General features: G+C 39.5%; 1 protein-coding gene across 10 annotated transcripts in view; it reads right to left on the bottom strand.

Moving 5' to 3' along the window:
• TMEM131L (transmembrane 131 like) overlaps positions 1–19,349 on the bottom strand; it is a 67,428-nt gene that overhangs the window by 24,302 nt on the left and 23,777 nt on the right. For 6 of the 10 annotated variants that reach the window (XM_042870721.1, XM_042870722.1, XM_042870723.1 and 3 more), the window contains exons 4-14: positions 15,050–15,121; positions 13,949–14,072; positions 13,341–13,457; positions 10,921–11,028; positions 6,666–6,743; positions 4,697–4,850; positions 3,094–3,152; positions 2,623–2,731; positions 1,581–1,686; positions 869–1,022; positions 75–245 (exon numbers count right to left, since the gene is read on the bottom strand). In XM_042870721.1, coding sequence (XP_042726655.1) covers positions 75–245; positions 869–1,022; positions 1,581–1,686; positions 2,623–2,731; positions 3,094–3,152; positions 4,697–4,850; positions 6,666–6,743; positions 10,921–11,028; positions 13,341–13,457; positions 13,949–14,072; positions 15,050–15,121 — 1,252 coding nt within the window. The other 4 variants (XM_042870726.1, XM_042870729.1, XM_042870730.1 and 1 more) reach the window with 4 other exon arrangements.

Genomic DNA, 19,349 nt, shown 5'->3' with positions numbered 1-19,349 from the left:
CTGACCAAAGAAGCAGGCTGCTACAGTTTGATCTGCAGCACCTAATGATCATTCAGCACAACTGAATACCATACCTTGGACACAGTTGAAAATATCTGCAGAGGTATTTCAATCACCACTCCCACACTGGTGGCCAAACAAATACTAGAAAGCACATTTGTTACATTGTTTTTCACATCAAGTTTCAAAGAAAATACATTCCAACAGCCTGGAGATAGGGTCAAAGGCTCAGCAAAGTTCAGAATCTAGAAGGAAGCAAAAGACACTTGAATTAAAACTGGAACAGTATTTTAGAGCAAGCAGTGCCTTTGTGTTTTTGCTGTTAATACACATGTGCCCATCAGTGATTCATACAGCGCGCACACAAGAGTCTCCTATCTAAATATACAAATGCCCAATTAGATTATAGCATACACTGCGTGCTTATTCATAAATCTGTTTTGTCTGGATTGAGTCAAGCCATTGCACGAGTGAATTACTGATTTTGACTTCTAAACTTCAATGCTCATCTATGTACTCAAGATTTCCACTGCAGCCAATGAAGAAATGCTTAGTCCTATAGAGCACAAACAACAATAATTCTGAGAACAGAGCAGTGGTCTATAATTTGATGCATCTGTAGTTGCAACTGAAATTAAAAAACAGTTGCTAACGAACAAAACAAAAGTGACTTGGACAGTGAATAATATCTGCTGAGAGCCTGGGCTTTTCAGGACCTAAGTTACAGGCACAGAGCTACTTTTATTTTTAACCAATTTCAATTAGCATTGAGAACACAGAGTCTTTCAAAAGAATGTACTCTGTACGTCAGAGGACCAAATTCTCAAATCAAGGACAAAGCACTGCATGAAGCTGAAATAAAGCCCACCTTTAAGATGTTCTTTGTTTCTCCAGATATGTAGACGTCATTCAGTTCAATGCTGAATTCAAAGTTGTTTGTAAACCATACGGACCAAAATCCTGAAATATTATGGTGTGGTTCAATATGAAACATTGTTGCAGAAGGATCGATATCAAAATACCTGCAAGTAAGTACAGAATAAAAATAAATACAACTGCAATTGTCCCTGAACACAATCATTCCACACAACAACTTCACTATTCTTGGACAGTGGCTGTCTTAAGATTTTAAGGATAAAGCAGTTTCCATTAGAATACCTACATATGTCATAATACATCACCCACTGCTTTGTTTATCACAAAGGTAAGCTGGGGTGAAATCGGCAAAAGAGAACTGAAGAGTTTCCTGATTTTTCTATCACTATTCTGCTTCTGCATTGGAAGAACAAGGACAGTGCAAATATTATCACAGACTCCAAGCAATGCTTATGTGATATAAGCTGTTAAGGCATTTTTTCTAAACGCCTCTTGAAACTATACCTCTAAAAAATACAAGACTTATTATTTGAAAGTCACAGTTCCATTTGGGCAAATGATACAGCAACAACAGGAAAAAGCATCTTCGCTGTCCTTAGAACTCACTGCATGACAAAGCAAACTCACTTTGTGTCTAAAAGTAGTCTACAATATTTGTGTAATATCAACAAACACTGACAAACAACAATCCACTCTTAACTTACCCTTCCATCACAGGACAGGAAAGGCAGGCTTGTAGTGCTGTAGCGCCCTCCACTATGCTGTTCCTCTTGTCATTAGAGTAAGGTCTTGCATCATCACAGAACGCAGCTGGGTAAAGAACAGACACACAAGAGAAAACACCATCAGCCAGCAGAATAAATGCACATCTGCAATGGTTTTCACACGAGGACTTCAAAGAACACTACAAAGGGGAACATTCACTTGTCACGCAGGTGAAAAAAGAAACCAAGTGGTTATGTTCTAATTCTCAGAGGATTGAAACATCAATTTAAGAATTTAAAGTGCCCAACACTTTCAAAAAGCACACAACAATGCTGCTAAGAGTAACCTGACCTATCTTAACTATGCGGCACCAGCAGAGCATTCTCATTCATCGTAACACACTGCCTCCTTTCAGCAAAAGCCTTCTGAAAATAAAAACAATCACTTAATGCAGTCCCTTATTTCTCCTTACCTGACTTTATTTGATTAGGAAAAACAAGGGCCCATGTCGTTACGAGAACAGCCTGTTTCAGTAACACAGTAAGTTTACGTACTGCAGTCTAGTGGTCAGAACAAGAAACAGGCTGCAGTCAGAAATGTCTCTGTTCTAATCTTTGCTCTTCCACAACATGCCTAGTCTCAGGCAAAAGCCTCTTCAATGACCTTGCCAAGAAATGTCATAGAAAATGACCACACAAACACAACAGTCTTTCAGAAAATACACTGGAAACAGAAAATAGCCACCAACTATAAAAGGATGCTAAAAAAACCAGTCAATAATTATGCTTATTTTAAAATCGGCCAATAATTTCAGTGAATATTTTCTTCCCCTTTTTGAAAACTATATATTGCTTACAGAGTCTTAAATCAGCACAAAAATCAGCATATATACACAGAACGGTGGAAATGATTAGCAAAATGAATTTATGCACCTCAAAAAATTGTTAAGATTTTTCTCAAAGTCTACCTGCTAAAAAAAACCTACTGTTTTTTATAATCAAACCCTACCTCATCATTACTATAAATATATGCATACTGTACCTTTACAAGAAATAGAAGCAACTTTTGTAAAGTTCGTTGATGATGAAGACAGCAGTACTGGCTCAAATTTCACCGGTGTCCTGTTTTTTTGCGACAACTGCCTTATTTCCTGCATGAGAACAAAACACAATGACCCCTGCAGCACTACTATGATTATTATTGTACCTCCAGTGTCAGCTTATCTTCTTGTCACATTTCCAAGCCATTATGTGCAATTTTCTCACAACTTCTAAGTCAGGGCCCTCCGATTTTTATTCAAGTTAATCACACTTATGTCTTTAACACGAAAAATGCATAACCAAACCAAATGTAGATCCTCTAAGATGTCTGCTAGATGCCCGGGCATAATTTAGAAATATAGAAATGTGATATTTGCCACCAACAAGATCAATCTGCCATTATGCCAGTTGTCCAATTCTCAAGTCAAATTTGACACTCTTTAACATAGAACCAGCTGAAGCCTGTAATTACCTGTATATGCACACGGTTGTTTCCAGAATGCAAGACGTACACATCCACCATGAAATCACCTGCTCAAAAGAATGAACACTAAGGTCAGCTCACCAGGGACTGAAGCACTCTTGCTGAAGACACTCACATTATAAGCAGTCCTCATTTAAATTTAAAAAGCATTCCATGCAACAGCTGTCCCTGCAAAGCCACATGCAGCACTTAACACTTTTTGGGCTTAAAACAGGAACAGTCCTATCATCTGGCAATTTGCTACCCAGAGCAACAGCAGATGGATATAACCCAGCTTTCACCAGCCAGTAGGTTGGAATGGAAGTATTGGTAACCACCCCTGCCCCTGCTAAAGCTCTGTTCCCAGCCACAGGATGCTACAAAGACCTGGAGAAGGCCACAAGACAGCACAAGACATAGCTATTTTGCCAGGGTGGTCCTAATTCTTCCATGAAAAGAGGACTGAGTTCTTGCTTTTGCTTATACTTAAAGTACATAAGTAGACACAGGCTAGCACAAAAGGACAATACTGTGCCATTCTCTTGATTTACAGTAAAAAAATCAGCACTGATGGAAAAAAATTTGGATTTTCCCACTGACATCAAGTCCAAGGGATTATATAACCAAACTCCAATTCAATGAGCATTTATAAATGTGCTGTGTTTAATAGAGAATAGCCTTATAAACACACCCCGCTACTTTAACTGTCAGAAGTACTAACAGCAAACACCCTTGACATGACAGATGTGAAAATCCTCTGCCAGCACCAGAATAAACATACATCCACAATTCAACATAAAGTACCAGCATCCCACAAGCAGGGAAAATAGGCTTACAGTGGGTTTCTGGGTATCAGTTCCATGTAAATATCACATCACAGAATAGGTACGGGGAGAATAGCATATACTGTGATCAGACCCCGATCAGAACTTCTCAAAAGACAAAAAGATCATATTCTTTTCACCTGTTTCCACTACTGTGTTAAAAAAATATTATCGTAATCTAGATTCTTAGGCAGTTCTGTCGTCTTCAACCAGAAAGTAGAACTGGCACAAATGTCTAAGAAGGGCCACCCAAACAGACCTCAAAGCTCTACAAATACTTAAAAACCTTTCATTTATAAGATTTGTTCATCCAATAAACACAGCAGAAAGAACTGTGAGGAGTTGATTGTTTTGCTTGTGGAATTTTTGCTTGAAGGAACAAACAACGCACACATCATCCCACTTTCCACAACAGACACTATTCTCAGTAGTGTACAAACCATTCTGCTTTCGTAGGCCCACTATTGTTAATTTAGTTACAGGGAAATTAGAAACAGTTGAAGAAATCAAATAACCACAATATCTTTTCACACTGCTCAAGCAGATGTAAAAGCATGGGGAAAGTATGAATGAAACTGACAAAGTTTAAAGTCTGTACCCTTACAAAGAGGGTTGTGCTTTGAGTAACTCTGCCCTAAGCAAGGGCTGCTAATGCTGTGTTTAGCTAATTTTCTTTTCCTTATCTGCAAAAGTCAGACTGTCACTAAAATCGATTCAATTTAGCACATCAGATCATAATACGCATAAAATCTACTGTATCACAACTAACAGTCACATTTAGGACTTACCTGAGGTCTTCGTTTTTTCCATTGCTACATAAACTACAAAAAGATTCTCCAGTAAGTATTGTCTTTGCTCCACAAAATCTTGTTGGGCATTTTCCATTCTTACCGTTAAGCTCATTTCTAGCAGCATTGGATCATCGGACATAGAACAGCAACTCTAGAGTAAGACAAGGGGATACAGTGCATGTGGGGGGGGGAAGGAACACAGCCGTTCATTATGGTACAGTATCTTGAGAAGTCAATCGAAGACATCATCTAACAGACATGATCTTCAGCACAGAAATGCTGATAAGCAGGAGAAATTAGGACCTATGCTAAAATTCTCAGCAGAAACCGACGACAGTGCAGATGCAGACAGCACAGTGAAAACAGACGAAAAACAACCAAAAAACAACACAAAACCTTGAAAGAATGCAAGTTTATGGACTGTCTTAGTCAGTCTCACCTCAGGGACTGCAAAACAGTTTCCTTTGTTAAATCCTCTGACTTCAATAAAATGTGCCATAAACAGACTGATGCATGTGTCTTAACGGAAGGAAGACAGTTCATGTTCACTGGTCTGTTTATAGTTAATTTTTCCAAATCCTGTGTTTTTTGTCTCCATTTCTCACTGAAGTAATTTTAGAAAAACAAACACACGTACAATTCTTAATAGCAAACTGCCATCTGGCTAGAATACTTCAGATAAATATAAATTGGTTCTTATCCCCTTTTCTAAGCAGCGGCTGCCGTTAAGACAGCTGAGTATGAGTAACTACAAAGACACAGACACCATTTTGCAAAATACTAAAGGCAACAAGCAAAACAAAACTAGACAATGAACAGAGAGTAACATAAATCTGTCCTGCATCGCACCATGGAGCTCACTATGCTCAGGCTCTGTTGCTGTACTGCAAGGAGGAGGTGTAAGAGAAAACCTCGACATGAGGCATGTGAAGTGCTCTAGTGAAAGATAGCAAAATATCTTTAGTTAACCTGAAATCTCACTCTGAGGTGTAACATGAGAGAAGACTCTCCAGATATCAGCTCCCTCCCATAGCATCACAGAAATCCCCAGTGCTTGCAGTAGCTGCCAGATGCACAGAGGAAGCCACAGGTGATGTGTCCTTGGATAGCTGCTATCAGAGTGGGCAGCTGTGTTGTGTGAAATCTCAAACTTCCAAAATGCATCTCAAACTTAGCCTCATTTACCACACAATGCACAGGTGAAACACAGGAATAAAACAATACAGAATAGTACAGAATCACTGTGACGCATACTGTGCAGAAAAAACGGCTACAGACTCTTGACCTAGTCACACCCCATGAAGGAAAGGTGCTGCAGACCACAGCTCCAGCCTATATATTTGAACAAAACAGCTAGTCGAGCACCAGCATCACTGAAAACTTATGTATTTATTTACTATGTCAACCTTTGAAGACGAAGAGGAAGGTGAGATTCTGCTGGCACTGCCTATAGTAGGAAGTCTAGTGCCCTCAGTAATCAGAGATTGGGAGGGGGCTTTTCTGTGAAGAGCCTGATCCCTCCTCAGCTCTGCCACATATCAAAGCCCCATTTAAAGTACTCTGAGAACACAACTCAGACAATCCATATTTTGGACACTCATTTCATTGCTCTTATGTCAGCATGAATGTGAAATTTGTGCAACTGTTTATTGAGAAAGGAAATTCACTTTCGTACTCTAAGTAACATGACATGCATTAAAACACTAAGGCAGCTGGGGGTTTTGGAGGGAAGGAGAGGTGTTTTCTTTTACCATCTCCCCTTGTAATGGTGACAGCATGATGGGTGTAACGCTTCACTCATAACATGGGGTACAGTTCTACAGAAGCCCAAAGTAACAATTCGCTTTAAACTGAATCATCTGAAACTGCATTGCTGCTACAACTTCTAAAATTCTGGAAAATATTCTTCTAAATTTGGCTTAAAATAAGAAAGCTTAAATAGGTAGAACGCAATAATAAAACATACCTTAACTTTTTGATATGCATCACTAGGTAAACTGCATTCAAGGTGAACATGTAAGAAGCTGGTATTCATCGTTTCTGCCTGTAAAAGAAGAAAGTGAAAAGCACCTCAAGCAGGTTGTTTTGAAAGATGCTATATAAATCTGGCTCACATAGCACAATTTACAAAGATAAAAAGACTGCCTCTACATATGCATGACACAGCAATGAAAGGATGTTTTTAAAAATGAATATTCTGTACAGTAGATCCAACTCCAATTCACTAGAAAGGAATTAGAAAGATTGTAATTATCAAGCTATTATTATACGTGATTATTAAAATATCTGTACAGCATCAATACAAGCAATCCGTACAAACTTTGATAAGACAACAAAATACGCTCAACAGAGCCTTTTTGGCATAATGCAAATGCTTATTTTCCTATTTTCTGTATATTTGCTTTGCTGATTGTACACTGAAATGCAGTTGCTAAGCCAAGAATGCAATGCTGCACTCCCACAGTCTGATACGTAGGCTTTGTGAACAAATGGACAGACAGAAAGTACATGCTTTACCTTTTTGTTGAATGGGAAAGATAAAAAAAAAACGGGGAATTGAGCATGCCAGCTTGTAAAACACTCTTAAGCACTGACAAAGCCAAGCACAGTTCATGAAAACCATTCGGAAATCTGGATTGTCAACTTAATTGCACATACTGCTCAGCCAGTACGCTGATGTCAATTCTAAATACTAATTTAAAAAAAACTATGAGAGTTCTGTCACTACGAGTAACATAATCACAGCAATGTTATGTGATGACTTTGAGACTGACGTGGAACCCCACTCAGTCTCTTTTCATACATAACATCATCTGAATGCGGCATGTGAAGATTCAAGTTTCTGAAGGTGTCAGTGCAACTTCTTTTGAAGAATTTAAATCACTTGATGCTAAGAAGCAGGAATATGAATAACTAGTTTTATAGTATTCAAAGCCCTGCTTCATTTCTCCATGGGACAGAGCGAAGGGAGCAGGGTGCACCTGAGTATCATTTATACCACAGGGAACAGTTTCAGAGAAGCACAGCCAAAAGGACAGCACATATTGTGCAGCCTTAATTCAAGTGGATTTCATACCAGTGACCCAGGCTCCACACAAGAGGGCGATCCAACCCCTGTAAAGATTGTCAGTAGCACCAAAACACAGGCTCATGCCAGGCTGCATCAACCCCAAGGAGCTGTTTCTTTTTGAGAACTCTCTTGTCCTCATCAGTTTTGAAAGCAGGAAAAAAAACTGACTCTAAAGCATGTACCACTTAGTAACCTCTCACAGCCAAACCTACTAACTGGAGTTCTAATGAGGCAGTCCAACTATACCAAGAGCAACTTCTGGGGTGAGTTTACTGGTTGAATAAACCTTGTTACTTAAGCTTCCCTTCTCAATGGTCCTTGAGAAAACACTATCATCTCCAAGGCCCTAAATAAAGAGGCATTAGCACTTGCTTAATGTAACTGCCGAACTGCAGACACTTGCATTCCTTACTCTGCCCCAAATAAGCCATCAGGCAAGGCCCTATACAAGATTTTCACAATAATTTCAGAAATATTCTTGCATTAATTGCAAATATTAAACTACGCCCCAAAACAGGCAACCAGAATAGAGACTATCCAGAAGCTGGATAAACAAAGATGACCTATATGTGCATCACCATCTGTCAAGTCCTAGCAGCCACCACTTGCTGCTGAATGGCCACGTGGGCACACTATGAATTCAGTGTTGGATACAGCTCCTCTTTTGACTCAACCAGAGCACACATTATGAATCCCCCAGATGTAACTTTGTTAGCAATAAGAGAAAGAGGGTGAAATTCGACAGCAGAAAAGGCAACTTTGTCATTCTTTTCCATTTTAGACCTGGGTAAGAACATGGGAAAATGACAGAAGTACCCTTTCAGATTTGAGGACAATCAGTACAATCATTAATCAGTACAAACTCAATGCAGCATGGAAGCTCATCGTCCCCAAAAAGCAGACACAAACCTGTCACACACCACTGCAGAAGTTACAAGTTCACCTACAATCTGCAGGGACACATCATGCTTACAACAGTTAGGCTCTGAAGAATCAAAAAAAGAAAAGCTTCACCCATATCCTTACGCACAATTCAGGCCACTCACCTACAAGAGGAGTTGCTACAAATTGGAAAAGCTGCAAAAAAGGGTGGCCAGCTTGGCTAAGAAATGACCAGCACATCACAGGGAAGGATGCCAGAGCATGGATTGCTCAGCATGGCAAAGGAAAAGTTGAAAGATGTGATGCTGCCTAAAAAAAAAACCTCTGGATTTAAGTGCCAGAAGCAGGAGGAATTATCAAAATCAAATGTGCATCACAACAAACAAATACAAATTGGCTACAAAGAAATTCAGACTGGAAGTCAGATGTAGGTTCCAGACCTTAGGGGAATGTGAAAAGGTGCAGAGAGATGCACCAATACAGCCCTCACTGAGCCTTCTCACAGGTTGCCAAGTGGCATCAGTAGGCATAAGAGGCAAGGGTATCTTTAGCAGACCCAAATGAAGCTTATGCTATCCTGAACATGTAAGCACAAGTAACATTAGCAGTGTATTTTACTCAGATAAAAGAGAACAGAGGTAAGCAAGCATGCAGTTCTGTAGGTATGACTGATTTGCTTTAAATGTTTTTTTCACTCAGATCTCCATGGTTTAGTATTCATGTATCCTTACGTTTGCATGTCCATATTCACTCAAATCTCACAGGCCTCTTCCCCACACAACTTGCAATCCTAAAAGAGCTGGACAAAAAGGAATCATACCAGCTTTCATGGGATCCCAATCAGGAATAAAGAAAACTAAAAAGGGCACTTCTAGAGCAGACAGCTATCTGTAGAGAAATCTTTTCCACAAATGGGACTCAAACTCAAGCCACAAGTTTCTTTTCAGGATTTAGATCTTGCCTACCACCTTCAACAGATGTGCCTGCGCCACTGAAGTATTTCCCTCCAGACTGGCAGCATTCACTGAACTGAAGAATAATTCTCCAATTATAGCCAGGCAGGAAAATTATACCCAGAGCTAGGAGAACCAAGTCAATGCTCTCTTGCATCTTGTGTACTAGGACAAGATTGGTGCCAGGTGGTGCTGCCAAGCATGATCTCAAGCTTGTACTCTAGAGAAATAAAGCAGAGGAAAATGCTCCTCACTATTACAGTAATGCAAATGTCAAATGCTCCCCAAAACTTTTCTACTCAGTCATTTAACAGGAAAAAAAAAAAAAAAGAAAAAAGAACTGAGGTGAGAATTTTTCTCAGGAAAAACAAACAGAAGATACCGTGAAGGCAATCAAGATAGATTATATTTAGATACAAGATTATATTCTGTTATGTGCTAAAATATTCAAAACACTCTTTTTTTTCTTAAACAAAATTAAATCCATACGTAATACAAAAGTTTTTATTCATAAAAAACTTGAAGGAAATCAGAATCATAAATTTTTCCAGTTAGTTACTCACTTGAACGTCTATATACCCTAGAGGACTACAAAAATAGAACCACAGAATCATTATGGCTGGAAAAGGCCTCTAAGATCATCTAATCAAACTGTCCAGCCTGGAACTGCACCTAAATCTCAGGAACTGTTAAAGCTTCTCTTCCAATTTAAGTAGTTATGCCTCCTAAATCCATCTTATTTTATTCCTCACAGTTCCATGTTCCAGCCAAACCAAGCACTGATGTCTTCAGCAGTAACAGAAGTAGGAGGGGATACTCCAGCTGGAATCTTGTTCTCATCAGAATGCAGTATGCTATGATTTCTAATTAAGTGATAACTCATGCATATCACAGCTGTGAACCAGCCTGGGAAACGGGTCTGAAGTAAAAAATTGAAAAGTTAAAAAAAAAAAAAAAATTGCTCAGCTTCTCTCTCCCCAGTCATGTAATAACATAGTGAATTTTGTTTTCTTTTAAAACAGATTGATTCTCCTCTTCGATTTAGAGAAGGGCAACATAAGTAGTTTTATCAGCACAACTGAGAGCACAACACACCACAGAAACACACAGAAGTGGAAACAGTCTAAAGGCCAAAAGATGTTTCTCTCAATAAAACCAGAAACACCAGCTCACCGTAAAACTACTTATCTATCTCATTTCCTCTCTCCCACAGTCACTTAGATTTCTGTTAAAATTCCCTGTACCCCAACAACCTGAAAACAAAATTCTTTCATGTCCGAGTAGGTTTCACTTCTGCTTGAAATGCATTACTGTACCAGTGTTCGTGACACCTGGATGCTCTGAATGTGTGGAAGCAGTAAGTAGGCATTTGCTAGCTGTATTCTAGGCTCTTCCAGAGATGTCAGAGTTCCCACTCCAAAAACCTGTTATTAAAATAGAAATGAGTCATTATGTCAACATTAACTATTTCAGTTATCACAGCAATACACAGTTCTATTTTGCTTCTATTTTGCTACTAAGGACCTCAGGAAGTATTACATTATTTTAAAAGACAACATATATGATTTCAAAAGTTCCACTGTGCAAAGTAATTATACGCATAAGAAGCACAGCAGCATCTTCACTCACCTGCACCCAAAAGAAAAATGCTCACCTGAACAGCATCAGGTTATCTTAGAAAGAGCTGTGAAACACTTCCTGTTCTTCATTACAATAGAAACACCCAAAATATGGCAATTCTATATTGCATCCAAGTTGGCTAAGCTAGTACCAGACACTTCTATCATTTCTACTATTGGTTTTTTGTTTTGTTTTGTTTTTAAGCCATGAGTGAATGGAGGCATCACCTTCCAAATTTTCTTCACAAATGATGATGTAAAACAAAACTGCTTTTCAAAACTGCATATAATATTTACACATCATGGGAGTCTAAAACGGAGAGAAAGCAAACAACAGCATCCACAGTTTTACGGTCATCACTGGGCCATGCAGGAATTTCTGAAAAACTCGGTTCCAAGCCCAAGGGCATTCTGAATTCAATGGCTTTGTCCTCAAAACTAAGTAAAATACTGATTAATCATTTTGTTTTCAGAAGTCTGCAATATTCAGAGAAGTGCAAGATTTGCAAGTTTATATTTTTTATTACTTTTTTTTTTTTTACTGCATTCATATTCCACTCTGTCAAGATTAGTTTATGACAGTGAGATGTAAGATTACCTCAGGTTGCTTTGTTTTCCCCTCCTATGAAAAATCCTTTAAGGTTTTTCACTTACTTCTATGCAAAGAAATCTTTTTTAAATTGAAAAAAAAAAAAAAAAAAAAAAAAAAAACAAGTAAACACCAATGTTTTTAATCAAAAGGACAATACAGTGTTCACTGAAGACCTATGACAGCTATGGATAGAAAACAACACAGGGGAAACATTTTTGGGATGTTTCCTTTTTTGGTGGAGACATTGATATAATGCTACTTTCTCTCCACTTAGGCAATTTCTTCATACACACTTCACACACAAACGTGTTAGCAATATCAAACATTTCAAGCCTTCTGAGCTCTCAAGGGTGCCATACCTTGTATAAGCACTACAGTTAGATCCAATTTTAACACTCTTAAACGTAACACAAGCTGAAATCATGGACAGTTACTTCTGCTTGTTACATTCCTTACATATGGCTAGTGAAATGGTCTGCCAATAACAGCATGCTATTGATTTTAGCAGCAGTCCAACTCCAGAAAATCAGTTTCTTCTGACACTGACAAATGCTTCCCCACCACTTGTTCACAAAAAGCTGTGACTGAGCTGGCTAGGTAACAAAAACAAGGGGTTAGGGGTGAATGCAAAGAAGATAGATGCAAAAAAGAAAAGGGCCATAATACAAAGTTCCCCCAACATTTGGCATCACCCTTAGTATGTGCTAAGCCAATGGCAACATCCGTATTCCAAAATGCGTATTTCAGTGAACTTCTCTCTGCTTCCTTGTAAGGAGCTTTGTTTTCTAATTCACTATGAGAGTGGAATAACTGAATGGTTGATGAAAGTTGGCATTGTTTTTAAGTCATCGGACTTGAATTCAGACTTTTTATTTTACTTACTTTTTATTTCATTTAAATAAATGAAAGTAAAAAAAATTTGGAATGTATAATATCCCTTATAAAAATCTTAACACCTAGCAACTTTATACTTCTCTGGTTAATCAGATAGCAAACAGCTTCCATTCAAAACTCACTACTTCCATTTTCACATTATAATTAAGCTTTCACCTCACATTGCATCTCCAGCGTATTTACATAAAAAACTGCATACACATAAAAAACCTGCAAACATAAAAAAAGCTGAAGATCACCTGAGACACTTCTTAAATGCCCTGGTGGGTTTTTTTTCCACCATGATAAATACAAATTCCAGAACAGTTCATTCAGGACTGCAACATTATGACAGAGCCGAGCAGCAGTGACAGGACCCTAACACTCAAAGTACACACAAACAAATACAAATATACCTACTACCACAGGTAGCCCCACTAGCAGTTGTGATTTGAAATGCATACTTGTACAAGGAATCATGAGATCAGCAAGATCTGATAAAAGGGATGAACTGTAAACAGTATTTCACTTGACTGGTATCAGGAATTCAACACACATTTGAAGTTGGCTTTTTTTTTTTAAGTTCAAAATGTATGCATACAACTTTTAAAAACACAAATTCAAAACTCAAGTGAAAAATAAGTGAAGTTACCTGATATGAAAGTACTCCATGAGATGAGGTATTTATAAATAACGAGCTTTCAATATTGCCTTCTTCTGTTGGCAGAAAAAGCACTCTGAATGAAGTTTTTCCCATAGCTGGAATCACCTACAGGGACCACAAAGAAGGCAGCTTGCTCAGTGCAGTTCGTTAGAACACCCACTACTCACCCACAGACATTCCCACACACAGAGCTGTATCTGTAGGTCCCAACCTCAGCACTAAAAGTTTCACCTGCCCATATCTCTCAACTCTATCAATACAACAATGAACACCAATAAACACCCACATACTTGTGGATGACTGCATAATGCTGCATGTAACAGAATGAGACTTGAAGTCAATTTAATGCTGAACAGTTATTTTCTTTCTGGATTGCTGTAAAACACATTTTCTGCTGTAAGTTTTGAATGTCTTCTCCCTCACCAGTCTCAGTAAAAATGAGCAGAAAAGTGCTAGCAAAACCAGAGAAAAATTGGAGGTCCTAAAAAAAAAAAAAAAAAAAGGCACAAAAAGAAAACATGTAATTAAAAGTTCATGCCAAAGGAAGCATGAAGGCTTGGCCATTATGTATTTTCCAGAAGTACATCAACACTCACCCAGCTATGTACAGGAGACACATGAAACTGCCTAGAAGCTGTAAACACTGAATTCACTACAACTTCCCTATCTCTACTAGGATTGTAGGCATGCAGCATTTTAGCTCTTGGCAATCCCAGTAATCTAAAAGGGGAAAAGAGAGAAGGAAGTTATTCACATTTTTAAGTTTAGAACATGCACAAAAGGCATCCAAACAAATCACAGTGAAACATGTTGATATGAAACAATTTTCTAGTTGCAACTATTTTTTGAAAACAAGCAAATTCCATCCTCTAACATACAAAGACCAGTAGCTAACACTAGGATGCAACTGGTGCACCCAGCCAAAGTTAATCATCAACTCAAAATACAGAGTTTTTTTGTTTGTTTGTTTGTTTTGGGGGGGGAGGGAAGGGAAGAAAAAATCCAACCCAACCATTAATAGACAAAAATCTTTTATTTAAGCAAAAGTACAAATCAACCAGTCATCTTCTGTCAGTTAAAACAAAGATATCTTAAGGCTAGTGTGTGAGTTAATATATCCTAAAAACAACTTACACACACACACACAGCACATTCTCTGGAAAATTCCTTTCACAAGGGGACCCTGCTTTTTTTTTGCTTGTTTATTGATGGAATACCAATTGTCGTTTAAGAAATTCTTAAAACTTTCTTCTAAAAGAGAGCTAAGAAACCATCATATTTTCCACCAGAATGTTTAGCCTGAGGTTTTCTGATTTTATTTTTGAAAGTCAAAGGAAGCAACAAACTCTCCCACCTTTAGAAAGAGAACTTATCAAGAAACGAACAATGGAATGGGGAAGAAATCAGAACCATCTTGCGGAATCACCTGAGAAGGCTGTTCTGTATCTACCCAGCATGTGTTACGGCTCCCTGCTCCCTTTTCCTGCTTTCTATAACCACATTGATTTTTCATTATAAAGCATAGCAAGGTACAAAACATAATTCCAACTCCATGGCAATTGCTTACTATCCCTCTTTTCTTCTTTTTTTTTCTTCAGAGAATGGAATGATCTTCACTGATGGCCTCAACCTAAAGGTAGCCCAGCAAAGCTGTTCCTCCTCACTTAATTGAAATAACAGTAGTGGAAGATACTCACTGCATTCCAAAATGCAGAACTGAAGGGTGAAAGTGTAGGGCCTTCCCATTTGAAGGCATTTTTGCTGAGAAACTGAAAAAAGGAGACAAGAAGCTACAATTAGTATTTAGAGGTCACAACACTACTCACAGCAGAGAAAGAAGATATGTTACTGGCTATGCTAAACACTATTTCCAAACCTTTTCATACGTTCTTCTCCCTGACATGAGAGCAACCTTTTAAAAAGGTAAAACAGCACATACTGGAAAGCCCATACTAATATAAACTGAGCTTGATACACATTTCACTCCAGAGGCACTGCTGGCTCAAACAGCCTCCCTTTCTTGCATTTCTTCAGTCACGGTGAGGCACCTGTATTTGAGCCTGGGCAGCGAACTACAGAGGAGAATCCATATAAAAGAGTCCTGAGAAATGAAAACTGTATCAGCGTGGAACAGACCCATGGTTTAATCAGAGAAGCACTTGCACCAGCAGAGCAGAGACATGCATGTAGAAAAGCAAACAGCAGCTTGTGAAAATCCAATACCAAAAGAAGACCTTTCCTAACTGGCTTTAATACAAAATCCAACTCATTTCTTATATGCAGAAGAGAGTAAGAAATACGTGGAAACATGCATGTCATCATCATCTTTCCTTTTCCCTTGGAAAATCTACAGTGAAGTTTGTCAATTCTAGCACCTTTTCACTTTATTTCAATACGAGCTGATGCTCGGTAATGCAGACAGAAGTCCTAGCATATCTTCACTTTCTCACCAAGCGGTGAACAAGCCCAGCCCTGCTCATTACAGCTACGTACCCAGTTTTGTGCTGTTAAAAACTTCCCTAGAAGATCCATAAAGATCCACAGAATCTTTATGGATCCTAGCCAGAGCCAGCTTAATCATTACTGAGTGATGCTAATCAGCAACCCAGCAAGGATAAGCGTGAGGTAGGAGAGAAGGGCTGTGGTACCATTAGTCATCCAGGTGCTCTGCATTACAAGCAGTAGTACAGTTAATTGGTCCCCAGATTAAAAATGCTTCTGTAATATTGCACCTTTTCTCTATTAAAGTACTCACATAATTCTGTTGTATTCCAAACCAATAGAGCCATCATAATTCATTACCCGTCAGGAAAAGAATCTGGTTTATTACTCCTAAGATCATCATTCTCCTAATAACGTTTCTCCCAAGAGGGAGCAAACTCCCTTGCTGTTGAAGCAGTAGGAATGTTATACATACCCAGGTGATACTTCTGGAGTGCTGCTGAAAATAACAAAGGATCAGATGATGCAGAACCCCAAAACCTAGGTGAAAGGTCAAGTCTCTTCCCGAACACCCTGTTTGTGCCCTAGCCAGTGCCTACACCATGTCCAGAGATACCACAGCACCCCATTGCCTCCCACTCTCCCCCAGAAATCAGCTTCAGGGACATGCCTAGCATAAAAGTCAGAGTGCTTCTGTTGCAAGCAGATAAATCAAAATTGCTTCTACAGCAAAAGCCCAAAATGTCAGAGGTAAAACATATTTCTTAAAAATGAAAATTGAAGGACTCTCAATATGCACAAACATAAACAACAAAATAAAAGTTAAGCTATGTGGTTTATGTACTATAGGACCATCTTGAACCCCATCACCATTTCTCATGTTTCTCATATCCCACGGGTATTGCTGTAGTATCTCTTCCCACTTAGAACCCCTCCAAGAAGTAGGTCAAGAAGCCAAGCGCTCTCTAACTTAATAATCTGTCTCCTTGGAAATTCCTGCAGCACCAGCTCTCCTCCTTAATTCCTAACCCTATAATAGGCACCCAGTGCAGCAGGGATACAGGAAGCCGCATCCCACTGAACTAGGGATATCCTAGTTTGTAAAAAGCACTGAATTGCGGTTCGGACAGCTGTAACAGCCACCCCTTCCCTGATCAGAGAACAAGAGAAGCCCTGTGACAGCAGCAGCAGCACCTCAGGACTGACACCCCGTTTGTTCTGGAAATGGCAGCCTGGACCTAGAAGGGCTGTGCTTAAGCCTCAGTGGAAGCCGGGAGCACTCTGGGCTACAGCACACACTGCTGATACAGACCTGCTGAGCACCTCTACCCACAGAACCCCACAGCCCAGGGGATGGGACGGCAGCTGCTTCTGCCCTGCATCCTGAGAGGCCTCTATGAGCCCCAGCTGGCCCCAAAAGCAGAGCAGCTACATTCCTCCAGCTGCTCACAGTCCAGCCTGGCAGCCGACTCCCAGCACCTGCAGTGCCCATCAGCACCCAGGAAGCGGTGCCAGAAAATAACCGGAGAGCCGTGCGCACTAAACGGCACAGCCTACGCAAGGAAAAACCTACTGCTTTTGAAGGTTTGATTTTCTTTTGACATGACGTTGGGATGGAATAGGGGAAAAGGGCAGGCGGCCATTCTACCTACCCAAACCCTCTGCTATAAAGAGAAAGGGGCTGGTCCATCAACACCAGAAGCACAACTCTGCTACCACATCTCTCCAAATGAGCTGGAGTCTGGCAGGACACTCTCATGCACCAACCCCAACCAACCGAGGCTGCCAACCAGATCTCAGCAGTGCATTTGACACAGAAGAATGTTTCAAAGACAGATATATTAAGAGGCTTAAAAACTGAAGTCACTTGTAAAACAGAACACTTACTTTAAAATAAACAAACAAACAAACCTAATCTCACAAATGGATTCACTTCAAATTATGCCAAAAAACCTGTTGGCTGCAGACTGTATGCCCAAAAAAGTACATACTTTCATGAGAAAGTAACAGGCCTGGGAACAGCCCACAAATATCAGCCTAAGAATGGAAGTCTTGAAACAACTCCCTAATGTGGAGATAGGGTTTCTACCTCATTGCTTTTCCACCACCATCCTGTTTAGCAAAGCCAGGTTCCACTCCTCTCCCATTTCTCAGGCTGACCGACAGAGCACCATCTTTCAAATTCTGAAATCTCAGGGGACAAACAGTCCAAACTGGAGGGAAACAGGAGAAAAATGGAAGAGGGGAAAGGAACGCCTGACAGCTACCTTCACAATGACTGTTCAACAAGCTGTAAGACCTTAGGGCATCCCATTCCCTCTGCTAAGAATTCCTGTAGGTGTTCACATGTGGGGAACAGGACATCAGAGGGACACAGAACTGCTGGTGTTGCATAAGGTTTGGGGGACATGTTGGTGTTCTGTTGATGGGACTAGCCCAGGGCTTCCAACACAGCGATGCTAATCACACATGTGCATGAAGTGCTGCTAGATAGCAGCTGAAAGTGTTTTGACCTTCCTTCTTTAAGTTTTGTTATTCTTTGCTACTACTAGAGAAGATCAGTAGACAACCAGATCAGCACAACTTATTTATTAAATACTTGCAGTCCCCAAAATGAGGGTTTATATGTAATACATACTACTCACAAACATTTCCTCCAAATAATCAAACAGGTTTTCTACCCATCCTCCACCCATATTGAACAGAAAAGGAAATTCTGTTCCAGTGAGGTATTATTTATACTTCACTGAACACAAGAAAAGTGTTCCCATAAAACTGCAAACAGGAGACCAAGTCTACTCTGAAGAAATTGTCTTCTTTTAGAAAACGTCAGAAGAGTCAATCCATCTTATACATGTATATACACACACACATACATGCAGATATACATAGACATATATGAACCCCCAGCAACCTGCAGGGCAAATGGCAGCTGAGCTGAAGTTCAGAGCTCACTGCAAGGATTTTTTTTTCCTCCCATCAATTCCTCTAAACATTCCTGTTATCCCTCTTTCTTTAGCTGATAACTTCAGATTCTACAATTAGGATGCCTGTTATCTGATAATTCATACAGCAACACCTGTAGTTGGGAAAAACATCACTTGTGAAAAGTGGCCCTTCCTACCCTCTCTCATGCCCTTTGTTGACCACAGATAGAGAAAAAAACAAAGAGGGCATTTAATTGTGCTTTTTTATCCATGCAGTTGTGGGAAGCAGCAGACAAAAGGGTCAGGATTCCTTAACATGCAAGAGGTCCTCTTCAAGTGATGCTGATCAGACAGTATAATGGTTGTTGACTTCTTTTGTTGGTTTTTTGTTTGTTTGCTTCCATTATATTCACAGAATTGTAATCTGACTTTTTATGTTTGGCATTTTGGCACTTCATATGCTCAGTGTATGAATTCTACAACCCACAGGGATGAGGCTCTGAGATACAAAAGCATGTATACTGCAGAAGAAAGCACAATTCATATATGTAAACTGAAACAGAGAAACGAAACTTAAAAAAACATTTACGGATCGATTTCAGATTCATCCCCCAGACTACTCCTGATA

This window comes from Lagopus leucura, unplaced genomic scaffold, assembly GCF_019238085.1.
Source record: "Lagopus leucura isolate 7727_CA_CO unplaced genomic scaffold, USGS_WTPT01 Super-Scaffold_100004, whole genome shotgun sequence".
Taxonomy (NCBI): Eukaryota; Metazoa; Chordata; class Aves; order Galliformes; family Phasianidae; genus Lagopus; species Lagopus leucura.
The sequence above is the reverse complement of the archived record's forward strand: the minus strand, read 5'-3'. Positions and strand labels throughout refer to the sequence as shown.